This window comes from Eubalaena glacialis, chromosome 11 (assembly GCF_028564815.1).
Source record: "Eubalaena glacialis isolate mEubGla1 chromosome 11, mEubGla1.1.hap2.+ XY, whole genome shotgun sequence".
NCBI classification, from domain to species: Eukaryota; Metazoa; Chordata; class Mammalia; order Artiodactyla; family Balaenidae; genus Eubalaena; species Eubalaena glacialis.
Window position 1 is genome coordinate 15854823 of NC_083726.1, and position 20469 is coordinate 15875291.

The window sequence follows — 20469 nt, forward strand, 5'->3', positions numbered from 1 at the left end:
ACAGAGCCCACATGCCACAACTATTGAAGTCCACGCTCCACAATTACTGAAGCCCGTGCACCTAGAGCCTGTGCTCCGCAACAAGAGAAGCCACTGCAATGAGAAGCCCACACACTGCAGCAAAAAGTAGCCCCCCCTTGCCGCAACTAGAGAAAGCCCGTGCGCAGCAACGAAGACCCAATGCAGCCAAAAATAAATAAATAAATAAATAAATTTATTTTGAAAAGAAATATTAAAGGAAGTTCTGCTAGGTAAAAGAAAATAATTCTAGGCTAAAGACAGGATCTTCAAAGAAAGAAGGAAGAGCACTAAAAATATGGGTAAATATAAAAGACCACTTTTTTTTTTAGTTATGTATAAATATATCCTATTTTAAAAAGACCATTGACAGATTAAAACCAACTAATATTGATAAATTGTAGGGAATAATATGAATATAGTGGGGCTTGAAACATATATAGAAATAAAACCTGTAACAAGATCACACAAGGTAGGAAGAAGGTAAATAGAAGTATGTGTAAATTCTTACATTATTCAATTGTAATATATTATTTGAAGGTAGACTGTGATACCAATACATATTGTGATCTAAAATAACCCAAAGAACTATTTCTAAAAAGTTAATAGAGGAATTTTAAATGGAATACTAAAAATATTACTCATTCAAATGAAGGCAGGTAGGGGGCACAGAGGAGTAAAAGAAGAGATGGGCAAACGGAAAACTTACCAACGTGATAAAATTAAACACAACTATATCAATAATTATATTAAATGTAAATGGTCTTTTTTAAACTCTCCATTTAAAAGACAGTTTATCAGACTACATAAAAAAACAAGCAAGAACCAACTATATGCTGATTAGAAGAGACACTTTAAATATGAAGAAACATAGTTTGAAATAAAAGAGATTGAAAAAGATGTACTTTGTAAGCAGTAAGATAAAGAAGTAGAATTCAAGACAAAATTACCACAGATGAAGAGTAAAGTCTCACATCAAAAATATATAACCTGGACTTCCCTGGTGGCGCAGTAGTTAAGAATCCGCCTGGCAAGGCAGGGGACACGGGTTCCATCTCTGGTCCGGGAAGATCCCGCATGCTGCGGAGCAACTAAGCCCATGCACCACAACTACTGAGCCTGCATGCCACGACTACTGAAGCCCACATGCCTAGAACCCGTGTTCCACAACAAGAGAAGCCACCACAATGAGAAGCCTGCACACCACAATGAAGAGTAGTCCCCGCTCTCCACAACTAGAGAAAGCATGCGCGCAGCAACGAAGACCCAATGCAGCCAAAAAGAAAGAAGGAAGGAAAGAAATGTATTAAAAGAAAAAGTATAGCCATCATGAATATGTATTATCTACTAATAGCATAAAAACACATGAATCTCAAACTGATAAAACTAAAGGGAGAAATAGATAAATTCACAATCATAGTTGATTTTTACCTCTCATTTATTGATAGAATATACAAAAACTAATAAAGATATGGATGATATGAATAACACTATGAAATCAATTTGATGTAACTGATATTTGTAGAACACTACACCCAAGAACTAGAGGATACACATTATTTTCTTGTGCATATGAAACATTCACCAAGATAGACCATATGTTCAGTCACAAAACAGTTATCAACAAATTTCAAGACTGAAATCTTACAGAATAATATTCTCTGACTTCAATAGAATTAAAATGAATAGCAAAAATGTGTTCTTTCCAAGACGTTTGATTGAATTACTGTATACATTTACTGTCCTATGTGACAGTTTTATCATTGTTAGAGATTTCAGTAATTAAAATGGGAAACAGAAGCTTAGGTTATTTTCCTTATCAAAACTATGTTCCTTGGAGCCACAATATTATGATGGTTTTTGTGCTCTTGTACATTGGATGTCTTAAGCTGAGTGCAGTTGAGGGGATCCTTTCTAATTACAGGAAGGTACTTCTTTCCTTCAGCACTGCGATCTGACCTGTGACAAATCTGTACTATACACTATGTAAATGGCTAACAAGTGAATTGCAAACCAACTGAATGTACAAATCTTAGTGCTGGTGCTGAAATCTCTTCAGAATAGTCATCATGATCTCAAAGTTTGTTTCAAATTTTGCAGGCATCAAGTGTCAATCAAAACTGAAGATGTAACAGTAATGAATGTTGAATTCTCATGCTTTAGGTGTACTTCCTTATTAGAGTTTTTGGTTCTCTTCTATTTTTACCATACTGTTTCATTTAAATTTCCTACAGGCTAACTTCGTTTGTGTGATTGAAATAAAATCGCAGTATATAATAAATAAATAAATAAATAAAATTTAAAATAAAATGAATAGCAAGAGAATAGCAAATCTTTGTAACTGAATGATAATGGAAATACGGTATATCACACATACCGTATTTGAATATGGTATGTCAAAATTTATGAGATTCAGCTACAGCAGTGCTTAGAGGAAAATTAATAGCTTTCAATACTCTATTAGAAACGAATCAAAGAACTAAGTTTCTACCTTAAAAAATAGAGAAAGAACAAATTAAACCAATAGTAGAAGAAAGGAGATAATAAAGAGAGGAATGGAAATCAATGAAACTGAAAGCAGACAAACAATAGAGAAAATAAACGTGGAATAGACAATTTCTTGTCTCTCAGCTCCAAATCCACCCTTCTTTGCCCTGCTTTGTGACACTGAAGCTGGATGCTGTAAACTTTTCTCCTTTGCCGGCTGGCTTGATTTTAGGTTTTGTCAATAGAAATTGCTGTTGGTTCTTTGTAAGGTCACAGCAGGAGAGAAGGGGCTTTCTTTTTGGTATCTTTATAATTTTTTTCCTAGCACCTTAGCCAGCAAATGAGCATGTGGGAGGACCAGTAGCACTTACCTCAGTAGCCCTCACCTCAGTAGCCCTCCTTGACAAGCTTCAGCTCATTCACACCCTCTGGCAAATGTCTCTGCCATGCAGTGGACCGATTCTACAGATCAGCTCCAGTCAGCCCATACCCTGCAGGAAGTTTCTCAGACACCCACTGGGCTGTTCCTAGGAACCAGCTCTGGCCCTAGCCCTCTGGCAGGTTTCTTCCCTACAGGGAAGGTTGTTCTTGAGGCAGCACACCCCATACAATGAGGTGTGAATCTCAGCAGTAGGGAAGAAAGGGAACTTTCTTAATTCATTGCTTAATTATTTTCCCTCCATTTAGAGGTGGTAGCTGCTTTTGGACACCTTAGAACAATACTATCCAACAGAAGCTACATGTGTAATTTAAAATTTTCTAATAGCCACCTTTAAAAAAGAAAAATGTGAAGTTAATTTTTTAGATGTATTTTATTTAACACAGTATGTCTAGAATATTATCTTTTCAATATAAAATAATTACAGAACTATTAAACTATTTTAACCTTTTTTTATATGAAGTCTCTGAAATCCACTGTATATTTTATGCTTATAACACATCTCCATTCCAACTAGCCACATTTCAAGTGCTCAGAAGCCACTTCAGTGGCAAGTGGTTATCTACCATATTGGACAGTATATAGCCTTAACTCCTCTTCTTTTACTTTTACTTGCTCAATTCTTCAAGTTAAATTTTCCCTGTTCAAATTACTAATGTAGTTTCTGTGTACTGACTGAACTCATTGATTCAGAGTTCAGTTTTTTTTTGAAAAGATTAATAAAATTGATAAACTCCTAGCAATACTGATCAGGGCCAGAAAGGGAGAAAACACAAATTACCTTAAGAATAAAAAAGGGGGCATCACTAGAGAGTCTCTAAACTTTAAAAACATAATAAAGAATATTGTAAACATCATAATACCAATATATTGTACAACTAAGATGAAATGAAAAATATTCTTGAAAAGTGCAACTTACTAAAATTCTCAGAAGAAAGAGAAAGAAAAACTGAATAGCCCTCTCTTAAAGAAATTGCATTTGTAATAAAAAAAACCTTCCAATAAGTAAAACTCCATTTCCCAGGTGGCTTTACTTGTGAATTCTACCACATATTTAAGAAAGAAATAATACCAGTCTTATGACACTCTTTCAGAAAACAGAGGATAATATTGGGGACACTGAACTTTTTTATGAGGCCAGCATAACTCATACCAAAACCTGATGAAGAACTTTTAAGAAAGAAAAAAAAGTATAGCCAAGTGTCCCCCATAACACACACTTAGATATCCTTAATATATTAACAAATAGAATTTAGCAATATTTTAAAATAATACTACATCATGATCAGTGGGGTTTATTTCAAGAATACGAAGTCGGTTCAACGTTATAAAATAATAGATTAACATAATCTATCGAATTAATAGAGTAAAGGACAGGGCATTATGGTTGTCTCAGTAGATGAAGAAAAATCATTTGACAGAAGTCAATACCCATTTATAATTTTTAAAAACTTTATGCAAACTAGGAATAGAAAATTGATAAATATCAATTTGGTAAAGATTGTCCACAAAAAGCATAGCTAACTTCATACTTAATTGTGAAACACTGAATGCTTTACACCTAAGGTAGGGAACAAAGCAAGGATATTCACTTTCACCACTTACTGAATCTAGCCAGTGTAATTAAGAGTAGATAATTAACTTACCAGCTCTCCCTCACCCCCGTATCCTCTATCATAGCATCCTATTTTTTTTCTAATAGTTATTATATATTTAATTATTTATTTACCTCTGTAAGTTCCTCAGTAAGTTCCAGGAGGGAGAAACCTAGCATAGGAACTGGCCTATACTAAGAATTATAATAAATACTTGGAATATGAATGAAAACTCTTTTTTGTGTGTGCTTTATTTTTTTTTACTAGATCTTTATTGGAGTATAATTGCTTCACAATACTGTGTTAGTTTCTGTTGCACGACAAAGCGAATCAGCCATATGCATACACATGTCCCCATATCCCCTCCCTCTTGAGCCTCCCTCCCATCCTCCCTATCCCACCTCTCTAGGTCATCGCAAAGCACTGAGCTGATCTCCCTGTGCTATGCTGCTGCTTCCCACCAGCCAACTATTTTATATTTGGTAGTGTATATATGTCGATGGTACTCTCACTTCGCCCCAGCTTCGCCCTCCCACCCCATGTCCTCAAGTCCATTTTCTGTGTCTACCTCTTTATTCCTGCCCTGCAACTAGGTTCATCAGTACCATTTTTTTTTAGATTCCATATATATGTGTTAGCATACAGTATTTGTTTTTGTCTTTCTGACTTCACTCTGCATGACAGTCTCTAAGTCTATCCACCTCACTACAAATAACTCAGTTTCATTTCTTTTTATGGCTGAGTAATATTCCATTGTATATATGTGCCATATCTTCTTTATCCATTCATTTGTTGATGGACATGTAGGTTGGTTCCATGTCCTGGCTATTGTAAATAGTGCTGCAATAAACATTGTGGTACATGTCTCTTTTTGAATTATGGTTTACTCAGGGTATATGCCCAGTAGTGGGATTGCTGGGTCATATGGTAGTTCTATTTTTAGTTTTTTAAGGAACCTCCATACTGTTTTCCATAGTGGTTGTATCAGTTTACATTCCCACCAACAGTGTGGGAGGGTTCCCTTTTCACCACACCCTTTCCAGCATTTATTGTTTCTAGATTTTTTTGATAATGGCCATTCTGACTGGCATGAGGTGATACCTCATTGTAGTTTTGATTTGCATTTCTCTAATAATTAGTGATGTTGGGCATCTTTTCATGTGCCTCTTGGCCACCTGTATGTCTTCCTTGGTGAAATGTCTGTTTAGATCTTCTGCCCATTTTTTAACTGGATTGTATGTTTTTTTTATATTGAGCTGCATGAGCTGTTTGTATATTTTGGAGATTAATCCTTTGTCTGTTGTTTCACTTGCAAATATTTTCTCACATACTGAGGGTTGTCTTTTTGTCTTGTTTATGTTTCCTTTGCTTGCAAAAGCTTTTATGTTTAATTAAGTCCCATTTGTTTATTTTTGTTTTTATTTCCCTTACTCTAAGAGGTAGGTCAAAAAAGATCTTGCAGTGGCTTATGTCAAAGAGTGTTTTTCCTATGTTTTCCTCCAAGAGTTTTATAGTGTCTGGTCTTACATTTAAGTCTTTAATCCATTTGGAGTTTATTTTTGTGTATGGTGTTGGGGAGTGTTCTAATTTCATTCTTTTACATGTAGCTATCCAGTTTTCCGAGCACCACTTATTGAAGAGGCTGTCTTTTCTCTTTGTCGTATATTAGGTGCCCATATGTGCTTGGGCTTATCTCTGGGCATTCTGTCTTGTACCATGGATCTATATTTCTGTTTTTGTGCCAGTACCATACTGTCTTGATTACTGTAGCTTTGTGGTATAGTTTGAAGTCAGGGAGCCTGATTCCTCCAACTCCGTTTTTCTTTCTCAAGATTGCTTTGGCTATTCGAGGTCTTTTGTGTTTCCATACGAATTGTAAGATTTTTTGTTCTGATTCTGTGAAGAACGCCATTGGTAGTTTGATAGGGATTGCATTGAATCTGTAAATTGCTTTGGGTAGTAGAGTCATTTTCACAATATTGATTCTTCCAATCCAAGAACATGGTATATTTCTCCATCTGTTTATGTTATCTTTGATTTCTTTCATCAGTGTTTTATAGTTTTCTGAGTACAAGTCTTTCGCCTCCTCAGGCAGGTTTATTCCTAGGTATTTTATTCTTTTTGTTGCAGTGGTAAATGGGAGTGTTTCCTTAATTTCTCTTTCAGATTTTTCATTGTTGGTGTATAGGAATGCCAGAGATTTCTGTGCATTAATTTTGTATCCTGCAACCTTACCAAATTCACTGATTAGTTCTAGTAGTTTTCTGGTGGCATCTTTAGCGTTTTCTAGGTATAGTATCATGTCATTGGCAAACAGTGGCAGTTTTACTTCTTCTTTTCCAATTTGTATTCCTTTTATTTCTTTTTCTTCTCTGATTGCTGTGACTAGGACTTCCAAAACTATGTTGAATGAGAGTGGTGGGAGTAGACATCCTTGTCTTGTTCCTGATCTTAGTGGAAATGGTTTCAGTTTTTCACCATTGAATATGATGCTTACTGTGGGTTTGTCATGTATGGCCTTTACTATGTTGAGGTAGGTTCCCTCTATGCCCATTTTCTGGAGAGTTTTTATCATAAATGGGTGTTGAATTTTGTCGAAAGCTTTTTCTGCATCTATTGAGATGACCATATGGTTTTTATTCCTTAATTTGTTAATGTAGTGTATCACATTGATTGATTTGTGTATATTGAAGAATCCTTGCATCCCTGGGATAAATCCCACTTGATCATGGTGTATCATCCTTTTAATGTATGATTGGATTCAGTTTGCTGGTATTTTGTTGAGGATTTTTGCATCTATGTTCATCAGTGATATTGGTCTATAATTTTCTGTTTTTGTGATACCTTTTTCTGGTTTTGGTATCAGGATGATGGTGGCTTCGTAGAATGAATTTGGGAGTGTTTCTCCCTCTGAAATTTTTTGGAAGAGTTTGAGAAGGATCGGTGTTAGCTTTTCTCTAAATGTTTGATAGAATTCGCCTGTGAAGCCATCTGGTCCTGGACTTTTGTTTGTTGGAAGATTTTTAATTATGGTTTCAATTTCATTACTTGTGATAGGTCTGTTTATATTTTCTAATTCTTCCTGGTTCAGTCTTGGAAAATTGTACCTTTCCAAGAATTTGTCCATTTCTTCATGGTTGTCCATTTTATTGGCATATAGTTGTCGCAGAGTCTCTTATAATCCTTTGTATTTCTGCAGTGTCAGTTGTGATTTCTCCTTTTTCATTTCTTTTTTTTAAAATTTATTTATTTTGTTTCTTTATTACTTTTGGCTGTGTTGGGTCTTTGTTGCTGTGCACGGGCTTTCTCTAGTTGTGGCAAGCGGGTGCTACTCTTTGTTGTGGTGTGCGGGCTTCTCATTGCGGTGGCTTCTCTTGTTGTGGAGCATGGGCTCTAGAGCGCAGGCTCAGTAGTTGTGGCGCACAAGCTTAGTTGCTCCACGGCATGTGGGATTTTCCCAGACCAGGACTCAAACCTGTGTCCCCTGCTTTGGCAGGCGGATTCTTAACCACTGCACCACCAGGGAAGCCCCTCCTTTTTCATTTCTAGTTTTATTGATTTACGTCCTCTCCCTTTTTTTCTTGATGAGTCTGGCTAAGGTTTTATCAATTTTGTTTATCTTCTCAAAGAACCAGCTTTTAGTTTTATTGATCTTTGCTATTGTTTTCTTTGTTTCTATTTCATTTTTTTCTGCTCTGATCATTATGTTTCTTTCCTTCTACTGACGTTGGGTTTTCTTTGTTCTTCTTTCTCTAGTTGTTTTAAGTGTAGGGTTAGATTGTTTGTTTGAGATTTTTCTTGTTTCTTGAGGTGAGATTGTATTGCTATAAACTTCCCTCTTAGAACTGCTTTTGCTGCATCCCATAGGTTTCGGGTCCTCGTGTTTTTGTTATCATTTGTTTCTATGTATTTTTTTATTTCTTCTTTGATTTCTTCAGTGATCTCTTGGTTATTTAGTAGCGCACTGTTTAGCCTCCATGTATTTGTGTTTTTTACAGTTTTTTTCCTGTAATTGATTTCCAATCTCATAGCGTTGTGGTCAGAAAAGATGCATGATATGATTTCAGTTTTCCTAAATTTTCCAAGGCTTAATTTGTGACCCAAGATGTGATCTATTCTGGAGAAGTTCCATTTGCACTTGAGAAGAAAGTATATTCTGCCACTTTTGGGTGGAGTGTTCTATAAATATCGGTTAGATATATCTGGTCTATTGTATCATTTAAAGCTTGTGTTTCCTTATTTATTTTCTGTTTGGATGATCTGTCCATTGGTGTAAGTGGGGTGTTAAAGTCCCCTGCTGTTATTGTGTTACTGTCGAATTCTCCTTTCAGGCTTGTTAGCATTTGCCTTATGTATTGAGGTGCTCCTATGTTGGAGCATAAACATTTATAATTGTTATATCTTCTTCTTGGATTGATCCTTTGATCATTATGTAGTGTCCCTCCTTACCTCTTGTAACAGTCTCTATTTTTTCTGATACAAGTATTGCTACCCAGCTTTCTTGATTTCCATTTGCATGGAATATCTTTTTCCATCCCTTCACTTTCAGCCTGTATGTGTCCCTAGGTCTGAAGTGGGCCTCTTTTAGACAGCATATACATGGGTCTTGTTTTTGTATCTATTCAGCCAGTCTCTGTCTTTTGGTTGGGGCATTTAGTACATTTACGTTCAAGGTTATGATCGATATGTATGTTCCTATTACCATTTTCTTAATTGTTTTGGGTTTGTTTTTGTGGGTCTTTTTCTTCTCTTGTGTTTCCCGCCTAGAGAAGTTTCTTTAGCATTTTTTGTAAAGCTGGTTTGGTGGTGCTGAATTCTCTTAGCTTTTGCTTCTCTGAAAAGCTTTTGACTTCTCCATCGAATCTGAATGAGAGCCTTGCCGGGTAGAGTGATCTTGGTTGTAGGTTTTTCTCTTCCATCACTTTAAGTATATCCTGCCACTCCCTTCTGGCCTGCAGAGTTTCTGCTGAAAAATCAGCTGATAACCTTATGGGGATTCCTTTGTATGTTAGTTTTTGTTTTTCCCTTGCTGCTTTTAATATTTTTTCTTTGAATTTAATTTTTGTTAGTTGGATTAATATGTGTCTTGGTGTGTTTTTCCTACGGTTTATCCTGTATGGGACTCTCTGTGCTTCCTGGACTTGGGTGACTATTTCCTTTCCCATGTTAGGGAAGTTTTCAACTATAATCTCTTCAGATATTTTCTCAGAGCCTTTCTTTTTCTCTTCTTCTTCTGGGACCCCTATGATTCGAATGTTGGTTCATTTAGTGTTGTCCCAGAGGCCTCTGAGATTGTCTTCAATTCTTTTCATTCTTTTTTGTTTATTCTGCTCCTCGGCAGTTACTTCCACCATTTTGTCTTCCAGCACACTTATTCGTTCTTCTGCCTCAGTTATTCTGCTATTGATTCCTTCTAGTGTATTTTACATTTCGGTTATTGTGTTGTTCATCTCTGTTTGTTTGTTCTTTTGTTCTTCTAGATCTTTGTTAAACATTTCTTGTATTTTCTCAATCCATGCCTCCTTTCTTTTTCCGAGATTCTGGATCATCTTTACTGTCATTACTCTGAATTCTTTTTTAGGTAGATTGCCTATTTCCTCTTCATTTATTTGGTTTTGTAGGTTTTTACCTTGCTCCTTCATCTGTGACATATTTTCTTGCCATCTCTTTTTTTTTTTTTTTTTTATGAGTGGGATTGTGTTCCTTTCTTACTGGTTGTTTGGCCTGAGGCTTCCAACACTGGAGTTTGTAGGCTATTGTGTAGAGCTGGGTCTTGGTGCTGAGATGAGGAACTCCGTGAGACCTCACTCGGATGAATATTCCCTGGGGTCTGAGATTCTCTGTTAGTCCAGTGGTTCGGACTCGGAGCTCCCACCACAGGAGCTTCAGCCTGTCTCCGGGCTCGTGAACCAAGATCCCGCAAGCCTCCTGGGGCAGCAAAAAAAATTTAAAAATAACAAATAACAAAGCAAAAAATAAAATTAGACTAGGAAACTAAGAGATATTTTAGGAAGAATACAAAAATAAAAATATAGATGAATCAACAACCAGAAGGTACATCAGTACCACAATAGTAAAAAGGAGGAGGAGGGAAAAGAAAAAAAAAATGGGGGGGGAGGCCTTGGCTCTGGAGGGCGGGGCCTAAGCAAGGGCGAGGTTTGGATGGTGGGCCGGGCCAATGCTCAGGACCCACAGGGCTGGAAAAGGCCGTGGGGGATGGAGCTTAGACTCAACGAACAGAAGGGGCCCAGGCATGCCCCCAACCCCTGGTCTCAGAGGGCAGGGGAACCTCACCTGGGAGCCCAGCAGGCTTCCTGGGCTCGAGTGGGTGAGGCAAATGCCCTCCTCTCCTCTCCTGCTCCTCTGGTCTGGGAGGGCCCCTGCCGCCTGCCTCTTCTGATCTCCCCGGCCTCCCTCCTATGCCCCCAAGGACCTGCACAACCTGGAGGGGGCTTTGGAGGGCAGGGGACTGGCCTGGGAGCTCAGCAGGCTCCCCGGGCCTGAGTGGGCAGAGCAATCACCCTCCGCTTCTCTCCCGCTCCTCCCAGAGGGCCCCTCCCGCCTGCCTCTCCTGATCTCTCTGGCCTCCCTCCTATGCCCCCAAGGACCCATGCGATCTGGAGGGGGCTTTGGAGGGCAGAAGATTGGCCTGGGAGCTCAGCAGTTTCCCTGGCCCGAGTGGGCAGGGCTATCGCCCTCTGCTCCTCTCCCGCTCCTCCTGCCCGCGTCTCCTGATCTCCCTGGCCTCAGGGGTGCTGATCCAGTCTGACCTCCACTTCTCCTCCCCCCTCAGTCCCCCTGCGTCCTACTGGTTCACTTTGGGGTTCCTCCCATCTCCTTTGGCATCAGAGTCCACCACCACCGGCCGGCAGGCGCCCTAGTTGTGGGGAGATGCTAACTCCTCATCTTCCCACACTGCCATCTTGACTCTGCCCTGAATACTTTTAATGTGTGGGGAACCTTCTCTTCCCTAGCTTTTTTCCCTAGCTTTTTTCTGGAGAGATGTTCACTAATTTATCCCCAGGGAAGAAGTGAATGATTTCATTGGTGAGTTAATAGAAGGAGTTAGGTGAGTATCACTCATATCATACCTTTTTGCCTATTCAGTTGCAGAGAGCACTTATCCTAGTCCCTTCCTCCATGTAATAAATTTTATAGGGGCAGCCCACACTGCCAGGAAGGTGCTGCTTATCATTGGGTAGCTAAATCTGTTTAATTCAGGGGTAAAAAATTAGCAAGCTTATCTGTCCTTAAACATAATATGTTTTCTCCAATTCAACTTTACTAGTAATGTGGTCTATATATATATATATAATGTATACATATATATATATTTAAATTGAAGTATAGTTGATTTACAATATTGTGTTAATTTCTGCTATACAGCAAAGAGATTCAGTTATACATATATACATTCTTTTTTATATATTATTTTCCATTATGGTTTATCATAGGATATTGAATATAGTTCTCTGTGCTATACAGTAGGACCTTGTTGTTTATCCATTCTATGTATAATAGCTTACTTCTGCTAACTCCAACCTCCTACTCCATCCTTCCCCCCAACCTCCTCCCCCTTGGCAACCACAAGTCTGTTCTCTATGTCCATGAGTCTGTTTCTGTTTCATAGGTTCATTTGTGTCATATTTTAGATTCCATGTAAAAGAGATATCATGTGGTATTTGTCTTTCTCTTTCTGACTTACTTTACTTAGTGTGATATTCTCTAGTTGCATCCATGTTGCTGCAAATGGCATTATTTCATTCTTTTTTATGGCTGAGTAGTATTCTGTTGTATATATGTACCACATCTTCTTTATCCATTCATTTGTCAGTGGACATTAGGTTGTTTCCATGTCTTGGCTATTGTGAATAGTGCTGCTATGAACATGGGGTGCATGTATCTTTTTTTAATTAGAGTTTTGTCTGGATGTATGCCTAGGAGTGCCACTGCTGGATCATATGGTAATTCTATTTTTAGTTTTCTGAGGAAACCTCCATGCTGTTTTCCATAGTGGCTGTACCAACTTACATTCCCACCAACAGTATAGGAGGATTCCCTTTTCTCCATATCCTCTCCAGCATTTGTAGACTTTTTAATGATGGCCATCTGACCATCAGAATCAGTGTGAAGTGATACCTCATTGTAGTTTAGATTTGTATTTCTCTAATTATTAGCGATGTTGAGCATCTTTTCATGTGCCTATTGGCCATTTGTATTTCTTCTTTGGAGGAATGTCTATTTAGGTCTGCTGCCCATTTTTTAGTTGGGTTGTTTGGTTTTTTTTCTGTTGAGTTGTATGAGCTGTTTGTGTTCAGCCCTTGTCGGTTGCATTATTTGCAAATATTTTCTCCCACTCTGTAGGTTATCTTTTCATTCTGTTTATGGTTTCCTTTGCTGTGCAAAAGCTTGTACGTTTCATTAGGTCCCATTTGTTTATTTTTATTTTTATTTCAGTTGCCTTGGGAGACCGTGTGATCTATACTTTTACCTTTAGTTTTCTGACTTATATTCCCTTCCTTTTCAAAAAGGGAAAAGGGGAGGGAGTGTTATTGACTTGTTCTAAATTCCAGCATTTACTAACTAAAAACTAAATATTTGTCAAAAAAATCATAGAATTAAATTACAAACTATTTAGGAAAAAAAGTGACCCAGGTGATAAAGAAGGTTTGCTATCATTAAACTATATGGAGCTCTTACAAATCCTTAAGAGAAAAATTAACTGTGATAGAAACCCAAGAAAACATAAGCTGCAACTCACAAAGTAAGAAATATACAAATGGCTAGTAATAATGACAGCTATTATTCACTGAGGACTTACTATGTACTATGTCCTAAACAATTTACATGCATTGACTCATTTAATCTTTCAGCAACTTGGTAACGTGTTATTTTTTTCCATTTTACCGTGACAAACACTTATATATAGTGTTTGTTATATGCTAGGTAGAGTTGGAGCTTTTCACTTTTTTCCGGCCTATGTCGTTATAATAGAAAAAATAATTGTTAAAATTTATGTATGTTTTTGCCCCTTTCTCTTATTTTAGGAATGGAACATTACTAAACTTTCAATTGAATATGATTCTGAGCCCTTTGGAAAGGAACGAGATGCAGCTATTAAGAAACTGGCTACTGAAGCTGGAGTAGAAGTAATTGTACGAATTTCACATACATTATATGACCTAGACAAGTAAGTTTTTTTAATGGTAAAATACATATAACATAATATTTTTCATCTTAACCATTTTTAAGTGTACATCTCAGTGGTTTTAAGTACATAGAAAATGTACTGTGGGAATGTACTGTGGGACTAGTTTATAAAGTGGAAATAAAAACATACATAATAGAGTTGTGGGAGAATTAAGTGACTATGTGTCAAACCTTTAGCATTTTATTTAACTTCTGTGATTTTTGTTTACCCAGTGACAGATACCAAAATTACAGACATAAGTACATAAGATAAACATACTCAGAATTTCAATTTCAAAACTATTAAAAGCATCACACAATTATCTTTGACTATTCTAACTCAGCCTACTAACTTGCCTTTCTGGGCTTTTAGCAATGTTAATTTTATAGTTTATATGACATACATAGCCACAAACTGCCTTGATATATTTTACATGATTGTCATAAGTTATTTTATTTTATGTGTGTATATCTAGTCTCTCTGGATTTTAAGTCCATATGCAAATTTTATGTAATATTACATAGTCTTCTGAACAATGGTGTAATATCTTATTTCTCAAAGTATATTTCCTGAACTATCAGTTTTTGGTGATGCTTTGTCCAACAAAGATTCCATGGTCAAGTTTAAATTTAGAAAGTTTTATATGCTGTAAGATTTGAAGGTTCATAAGATTTGTTAACATTACCTTTAGCATACTGTCATCCTTACAAGTGCTGAAATCTCACAATTTACATACCTTTTAAATTATTTTACTTTTTTATTTTCACATTTTGTCAAGTTAATAAAGCTAATTCTGTAAGTAACATGACAAGCTAGTTAATTTTATTCCAAGTGTATCAAAAAATTGTGGTTTGATTTAGTCAAGGGTCTTACTTGATATTAAGCCAGAAGTCATATATCCTTCGATAATAAACTTGCCTTGTAGTTTACCAGATTTCTTAACTTTAGAGAGCTGATAGCAAGGAGGCAAAACAAGATAAGAGCAATTGCTTTAAGTGGGAAACTCAGTGTTGTGCATAAAATTGGAATGTTTGTTAGATTGAGTGTGAGTATTTACCACATATAATCCGTCATATAAAAATGTAACATATAGAAAACATTTTTTCTAAGATTTTTGTTTTGCTTCTGTTATGTAATTAGCATTGTCCTCAGTAGTATCATTGTAGTATCACTATAGTGGACAAATTTCATTATGACCCTATATATAAACTCAAAGTATTACACCAAAGCAAAATTACTAAAAGCAGAGAGCATAGTTTTTATGGTGGTTACTTTCTGTATGTACAATTGATACATAATTATATGTGATATAATGAAAACTGTACTATATTTGGATTAAGAAAACCTTGGTTTGCTATTTATTAGTTATGTGACCTTGACTAGTTTATTAAATTCTCTTGAGGCTTGAGTTGCTGATGCATAAAACGATGGAGTTGGATTTTACCAATAATTTTTTATTAAGGCTAAATGCTAGTAAGCAAATGGCCATAGTGAAAAAGAATAATTGGTATTTCCAAATTGTGTCTAATTCAGACTACCATTGGTAAGGCTTATCTTTCCTTTTAGTATTACTTAATTGAGAAATTAGTGATCAGAATTAAATATAAAATATATACATAAGATACATATGCTGACATTTAACAAAAACATGAGCACGATATTAAATAGCAAGTGATTATCACTACAGTAATATAGAATCCTAATTAATGAGACTTACTGATTGCTCCTTGGTATAATATTGGCCTGGTTTAGTTTTTATTGATGATTAAGAGATTCTTTGAGCTGTGTTGTGGTATGTTTTTATATTTCCATATATATTATTTTTTTGTTTTTGCCTTTAGGCTTATTTAGCCACTTGTTTTTTCCACTCATAGGTGCTTAATTCCCTTTGTCTTAAAAGTTTTGATATTTTCACACAGTATATTTTTGATACCTAGCAGATGTCTATAAAATGAAGAGAATGATTTTTAGATTTGTTAAGTATTTTAACAAGTTTCTTGGTCCTATTAGAAGCTAACATTCTCCTAGAAGTCTTAAGTGATTCATTTAATTTTCTGATTTTAAGCCTTTTGAGTTTATCAATCAAAATATATTGTCCTTTTTTTAATACTAACAGCATTTTACTAACTTTTGTAATAGGATCATAGAACTAAATGGTGGACAACCACCTCTTACTTATAAAAGATTCCAGACTCTCATCAGCAAAATGGAACCACTAGAGATACCAGTAGAGACAATTACTTCAGAAGTGATAGAAAAGTGCACAACTCCTCTGTCTGATGACCATGATGAGAAATATGGAGTCCCTTCACTGGAAGAACTAGGTAGGTGTAAACGGTTAATACATGTGGAGCTTAAGAGTTAATAAACAATTCAGAAAAATCCCACTTCTAATTTGACATGTAAAGTATTTTGCGCTAAAAGGAAAAGAAAGGAGAAAAAAGAAAAGAAACTCTTAAACTAAGAAGTGATAAATCTGTGCATTATTTATGTGTTCTATAAATATGTGGTCTATCTGTTATCACCTTAAGATGTACATCTTAAAGAACAGAGACCAACCATGTTATATATCATCTATTTTTGAGGACCTATCCAGGGCTGTCATTTCATTTTTACGCTACTGTCAAATTTTTCTTTTCTTTTCTTTTCTTTTCTTTTTAGGTTTTGATACAGATGGCTTATCTTCTGCAGTGTGGCCAGGCGGAGAAACTGAAGCACTTACACGTTTGGAAAGGCATTTGGAAAGAAAAGTATGATAATACAGATGACGTTTATATTGTCAAACTGGCATTTTAAAAATAATTTCACTCTTTTTTAAAAACAAAAAAATAGACTGTTGAAAAAGAAGGATTGAGAGAAATAGTTAAAATAGCACAAACCTAATTGTTTGAAAATTAACAACTATCTCTTCATTTAAATACCCTTCTTCCTCCTCTTCTGATTATTTCCTCTTTAGCTACTATCAATACTACCCCTTCTATTCTTTCTTTGTAAGCTGGTATCTGATGACTATAACTTTGAAGCTAGGATAGAGTTCTTCTGTTTCATATTTTTCTCAGTGTCAGAGAGACAGATTGAAGGTGCTCTCAGCCTTGTGTTAGGAATTTACTGCATGAGGATGGCTAAAACAAAAGAAAGATCACTTTTATCTTTCTTGTTTTTTATTAAAATCTGTCATTTGTGGCTAGAAAAATGATATTTTATTTTCCAGGCACTATGTAACTTTTTAAAAAATCTCAACTTTAAACAATCTTTTAAAATGGAAAAGGCAATTAGTTAGCATAATTTTCTCTGTGTGTTTTCAGGCTTGGGTAGCAAACTTTGAAAGACCTCGAATGAATGCGAATTCCCTGCTCGCTAGCCCTACTGGACTCAGTCCTTATCTCCGATTTGGTTGTTTGTCATGTCGACTATTTTACTTCAAACTGACAGATCTCTACAAAAAGGTATTATCTGGAACTGGAGCTTATTTTTCAAAATACTTTTGTTTTTAATTGCTGATAATACTTCTTTGCCTTTTAATCTTAGGTAAAAAAGAACAGTTCCCCTCCCCTTTCCCTTTATGGGCAACTGTTATGGCGTGAATTTTTCTATACAGCAGCAACAAATAATCCACGCTTTGACAAAATGGAAGGAAATCCCATCTGTGTTCAGATTCCTTGGGATAAGAATCCTGAGGCTTTAGCGAAATGGGCAGAAGGACGGACAGGCTTTCCATGGATTGATGCCATCATGACACAGCTTCGTCAGGAGGGTTGGATCCATCATTTAGCCAGACATGCAGTTGCTTGCTTCCTGACACGAGGTGACCTGTGGATTAGTTGGGAAGAAGGAATGAAGGTAAGTGTTCTTCCAACTAATGTAGTATGGCCTTATTTTGAAGAACTCTATACCTTTATAAAACAGTTCCTAAAAATTGTCTACTATGTAGATTCATTTATAGTCTAATTTTTTCAATAGAAAAGCATTTAATTCTTATCATACAGACACACTTTTGGGGAGCAGAATGGCATAATCAGATAGGAGAACTGGTGAAAACTGGTTCAGTTAACCTGAAGTCATTTCAATGGCTAAATCAGCCTAGCCATCAAGGGAGCTATAAGATTTAATACTCCAGACTTATTGGGTCGATATATATTTATAGGTGATCATTTCTGTCACATAAAGGATTCATCTGAGTTCTTAGAAATAGCAAATTTGTTTTATAAATTTTAAGCTATAAATCATTTCATCTCACTTCAACACCATAGCTTTTTAGTCATAATTATATTATATAATGTGAAGCATACAACATTTTGTGACATCTTGTGGTTATATATAATAGGACTTAAATATGTTGTACCTTCCTGCCTATATCATAAATTTCCCCTATCCAAAGACCATTTCTGATCCTATGTTTTTTTACATCTCCTGTATTTCCTAGTACAAAGTTGTGCATGAGGTAGATGTACAGCACACAATGAATTTATAAAAAATAATTTATTTTAATTCTATTTCCCTTTTGGATCAAGGAATCCCAAATTTAAACTGTATAATACTAATGAATTTTTAAAGGTCACTTGTATTTGATTGCTCCCATTATGTAGGCCAATGTACTAAGCTTCTAAGTTTTTGTTGGTGGTTTATTTGGTAGCATTTTTGCATTCTTGAAAGTGTTTACTGCTTTTTTTTCCATTTTTTTAATCTTCTCGTATCCCATCTTATCCTTTTAAATTGGTGACTTTAATAACTTTTACTCTCCCCTCTTCCAATAACACTGCAAAGATTAGAATAGTAAATTCTATTCAGAAATCTATATATTACTAATATGTTTCTTTCCCTGAAATAACTCATTATAGAATAGAACACAGACAAGGAAGCTAACTTTGGAATGTTTAATTTTACAGTTCTGTGCTAGATTTTCTTGCCTTGACTTTTGATCTGCAGAGACCTAGAAAAATGCTTGCTTTGAGAATTATGTGTGTGCAAACTAATTGATTACTGTTACTTCCGAAGGTATTTGAAGAATTATTGCTTGATGCAGATTGGAGCATAAATGCTGGAAGTTGGATGTGGCTGTCTTGTAGTTCCTTTTTCCAACAGTTTTTTCACTGCTATTGCCCTGTTGGTTTTGGTAGGAGAACAGATCCCAATGGAGACTATATCAGGTAAATCAAGAATGATTATTATTCAGTTTGGAATAGCTAATCTAGGAAGAACTTTTCATGTTTAAGCAACGCTTAAGGTATTCCCCACTCATGATGGGCAGCAGAGATGAGGAGAAGGGTAACAAATCATTTAAATGGTATTGATTTGATTTTGGTCATTCATAGCTAATAAATAGTTTGTTATAATTTGCTTATAGTTCATTTTATTAATAATTTTTCTTCCTTCTCCCAAAAGACGTTATTTGCCTGTCCTAAGAGGCTTCCCTGCAAAATATATCTATGATCCCTGGAATGCACCAGAAGGTATTCAAAAGGTAGCCAAATGTTTGATAGGAGTTAATTATCCTAAACCAATGGTGAACCATGCTGAGGCGAGCCGTTTGAATATTGAGAGGATGAAACAGATCTATCAGCAGCTTTCACGATATAGAGGACTAGGTATGTCAGTAAATGCCTTTGATTTGTTTCTTTGGCAGCTGTTTATGTACCCATCCTTGAACTTGATCTTGATCATAACTTAATAGGAAATTTTTTCCCTTTAGGTCTTCTTGCATCAGTGCCATCTAATCCTAATGGGAATGGAGGCCTCATGGGGTATTCTCCTGGAGAAAATATCCCAGGTTGTAGCAGCAGTGGAAGTAAGTGAAAAGGAAATTTCTGCACTTAGTAACATAAAGAGATTAATAATAAATATATTGTTTATTGTACCTCACTATAATATGTTTTTTAAAATCTATCTTTAAATTGTGTAATAGGTTCCTTGTACACATGCATACGTGCACATATACATACACGCATACCCTCACTCCATTAGTGACATTTTAGAGATAGAAACATCATTATATATAGTGGAATTTGGGTCAAGGTAAAGATCTTCTTGCAAACTGAATGAGGTTAGCAATTTTTGAGGATAAAATGAAACTGCAATGTTATATTTTCAGAATGGTCATTATTTTTTACTCCCTTTAAGTATATGTCAGCTATAAGGTAATTAGTTAAGAAGGTCAGAGGCCCTGTGAACGTAGCCAAAAGATTTATCACACACATGCATAGGGCCTCTAGTCCTTTTGTGCATGAGTTTTTTCTTACAAAGCCTGGTCTATAATGGTTTTCTTTGTGATATATATAGTTAGTTGCCACATATATTCTTAATATGTGTCAAGAAGTCAGTATGTATTGGAAATTTGAATCATATCAATTTTCAAAGGTTCTAACCAAAAATAGCATGAAGCTAATTAATTTGATTAAAAACAAGGCTGAATGGCTGGACTTATTACTTTCTGTTTGGTCGTGTAAGGGGATAAAAACATCCATATTCTAAATTCTAAAACATCATTTTGTAGTTTGGAAATAAGGTTTTTTTGGTATTTCAGTTATAGGTAGTAAAATAAATAATTCTGCATGGTTACTAAAAGGAAAAAAAAAACCAAGGCTGCATTAGAGGAATGCTTATTTTTTTTTAAAAAAAGAAGTCAGCTATTCAAAATTTGATATTAAGAATAACACCTTTAACAAATTGCACCTTTCTGAATTCAGAAATATTTTGCATGCTTTTGAGAGCATCAACAATTAGCTTGAGGAGAAAGGAACGAA

The 20469-nt window shown here is 35.7% G+C and overlaps 1 protein-coding gene across 4 annotated transcripts in view; it reads left to right on the forward strand.

Annotated features, from left to right (window-relative positions):
• CRY1 (cryptochrome circadian regulator 1) overlaps positions 1–20469 on the forward strand; it is a 94553-nt gene that overhangs the window by 68723 nt on the left and 5361 nt on the right. For all 4 annotated transcript variants that reach the window (XM_061206398.1, XM_061206401.1, XM_061206399.1 and 1 more), the window contains 8 exons: positions 13587–13729; positions 15869–16053; positions 16391–16479; positions 17035–17175; positions 17258–17569; positions 18725–18876; positions 19112–19314; positions 19419–19514. In XM_061206398.1, coding sequence (XP_061062381.1) covers positions 13587–13729; positions 15869–16053; positions 16391–16479; positions 17035–17175; positions 17258–17569; positions 18725–18876; positions 19112–19314; positions 19419–19514 — 1321 coding nt within the window. The remainder of the gene's footprint in view (positions 1–13586; positions 13730–15868; positions 16054–16390; positions 16480–17034; positions 17176–17257; positions 17570–18724; positions 18877–19111; positions 19315–19418; positions 19515–20469) is intronic.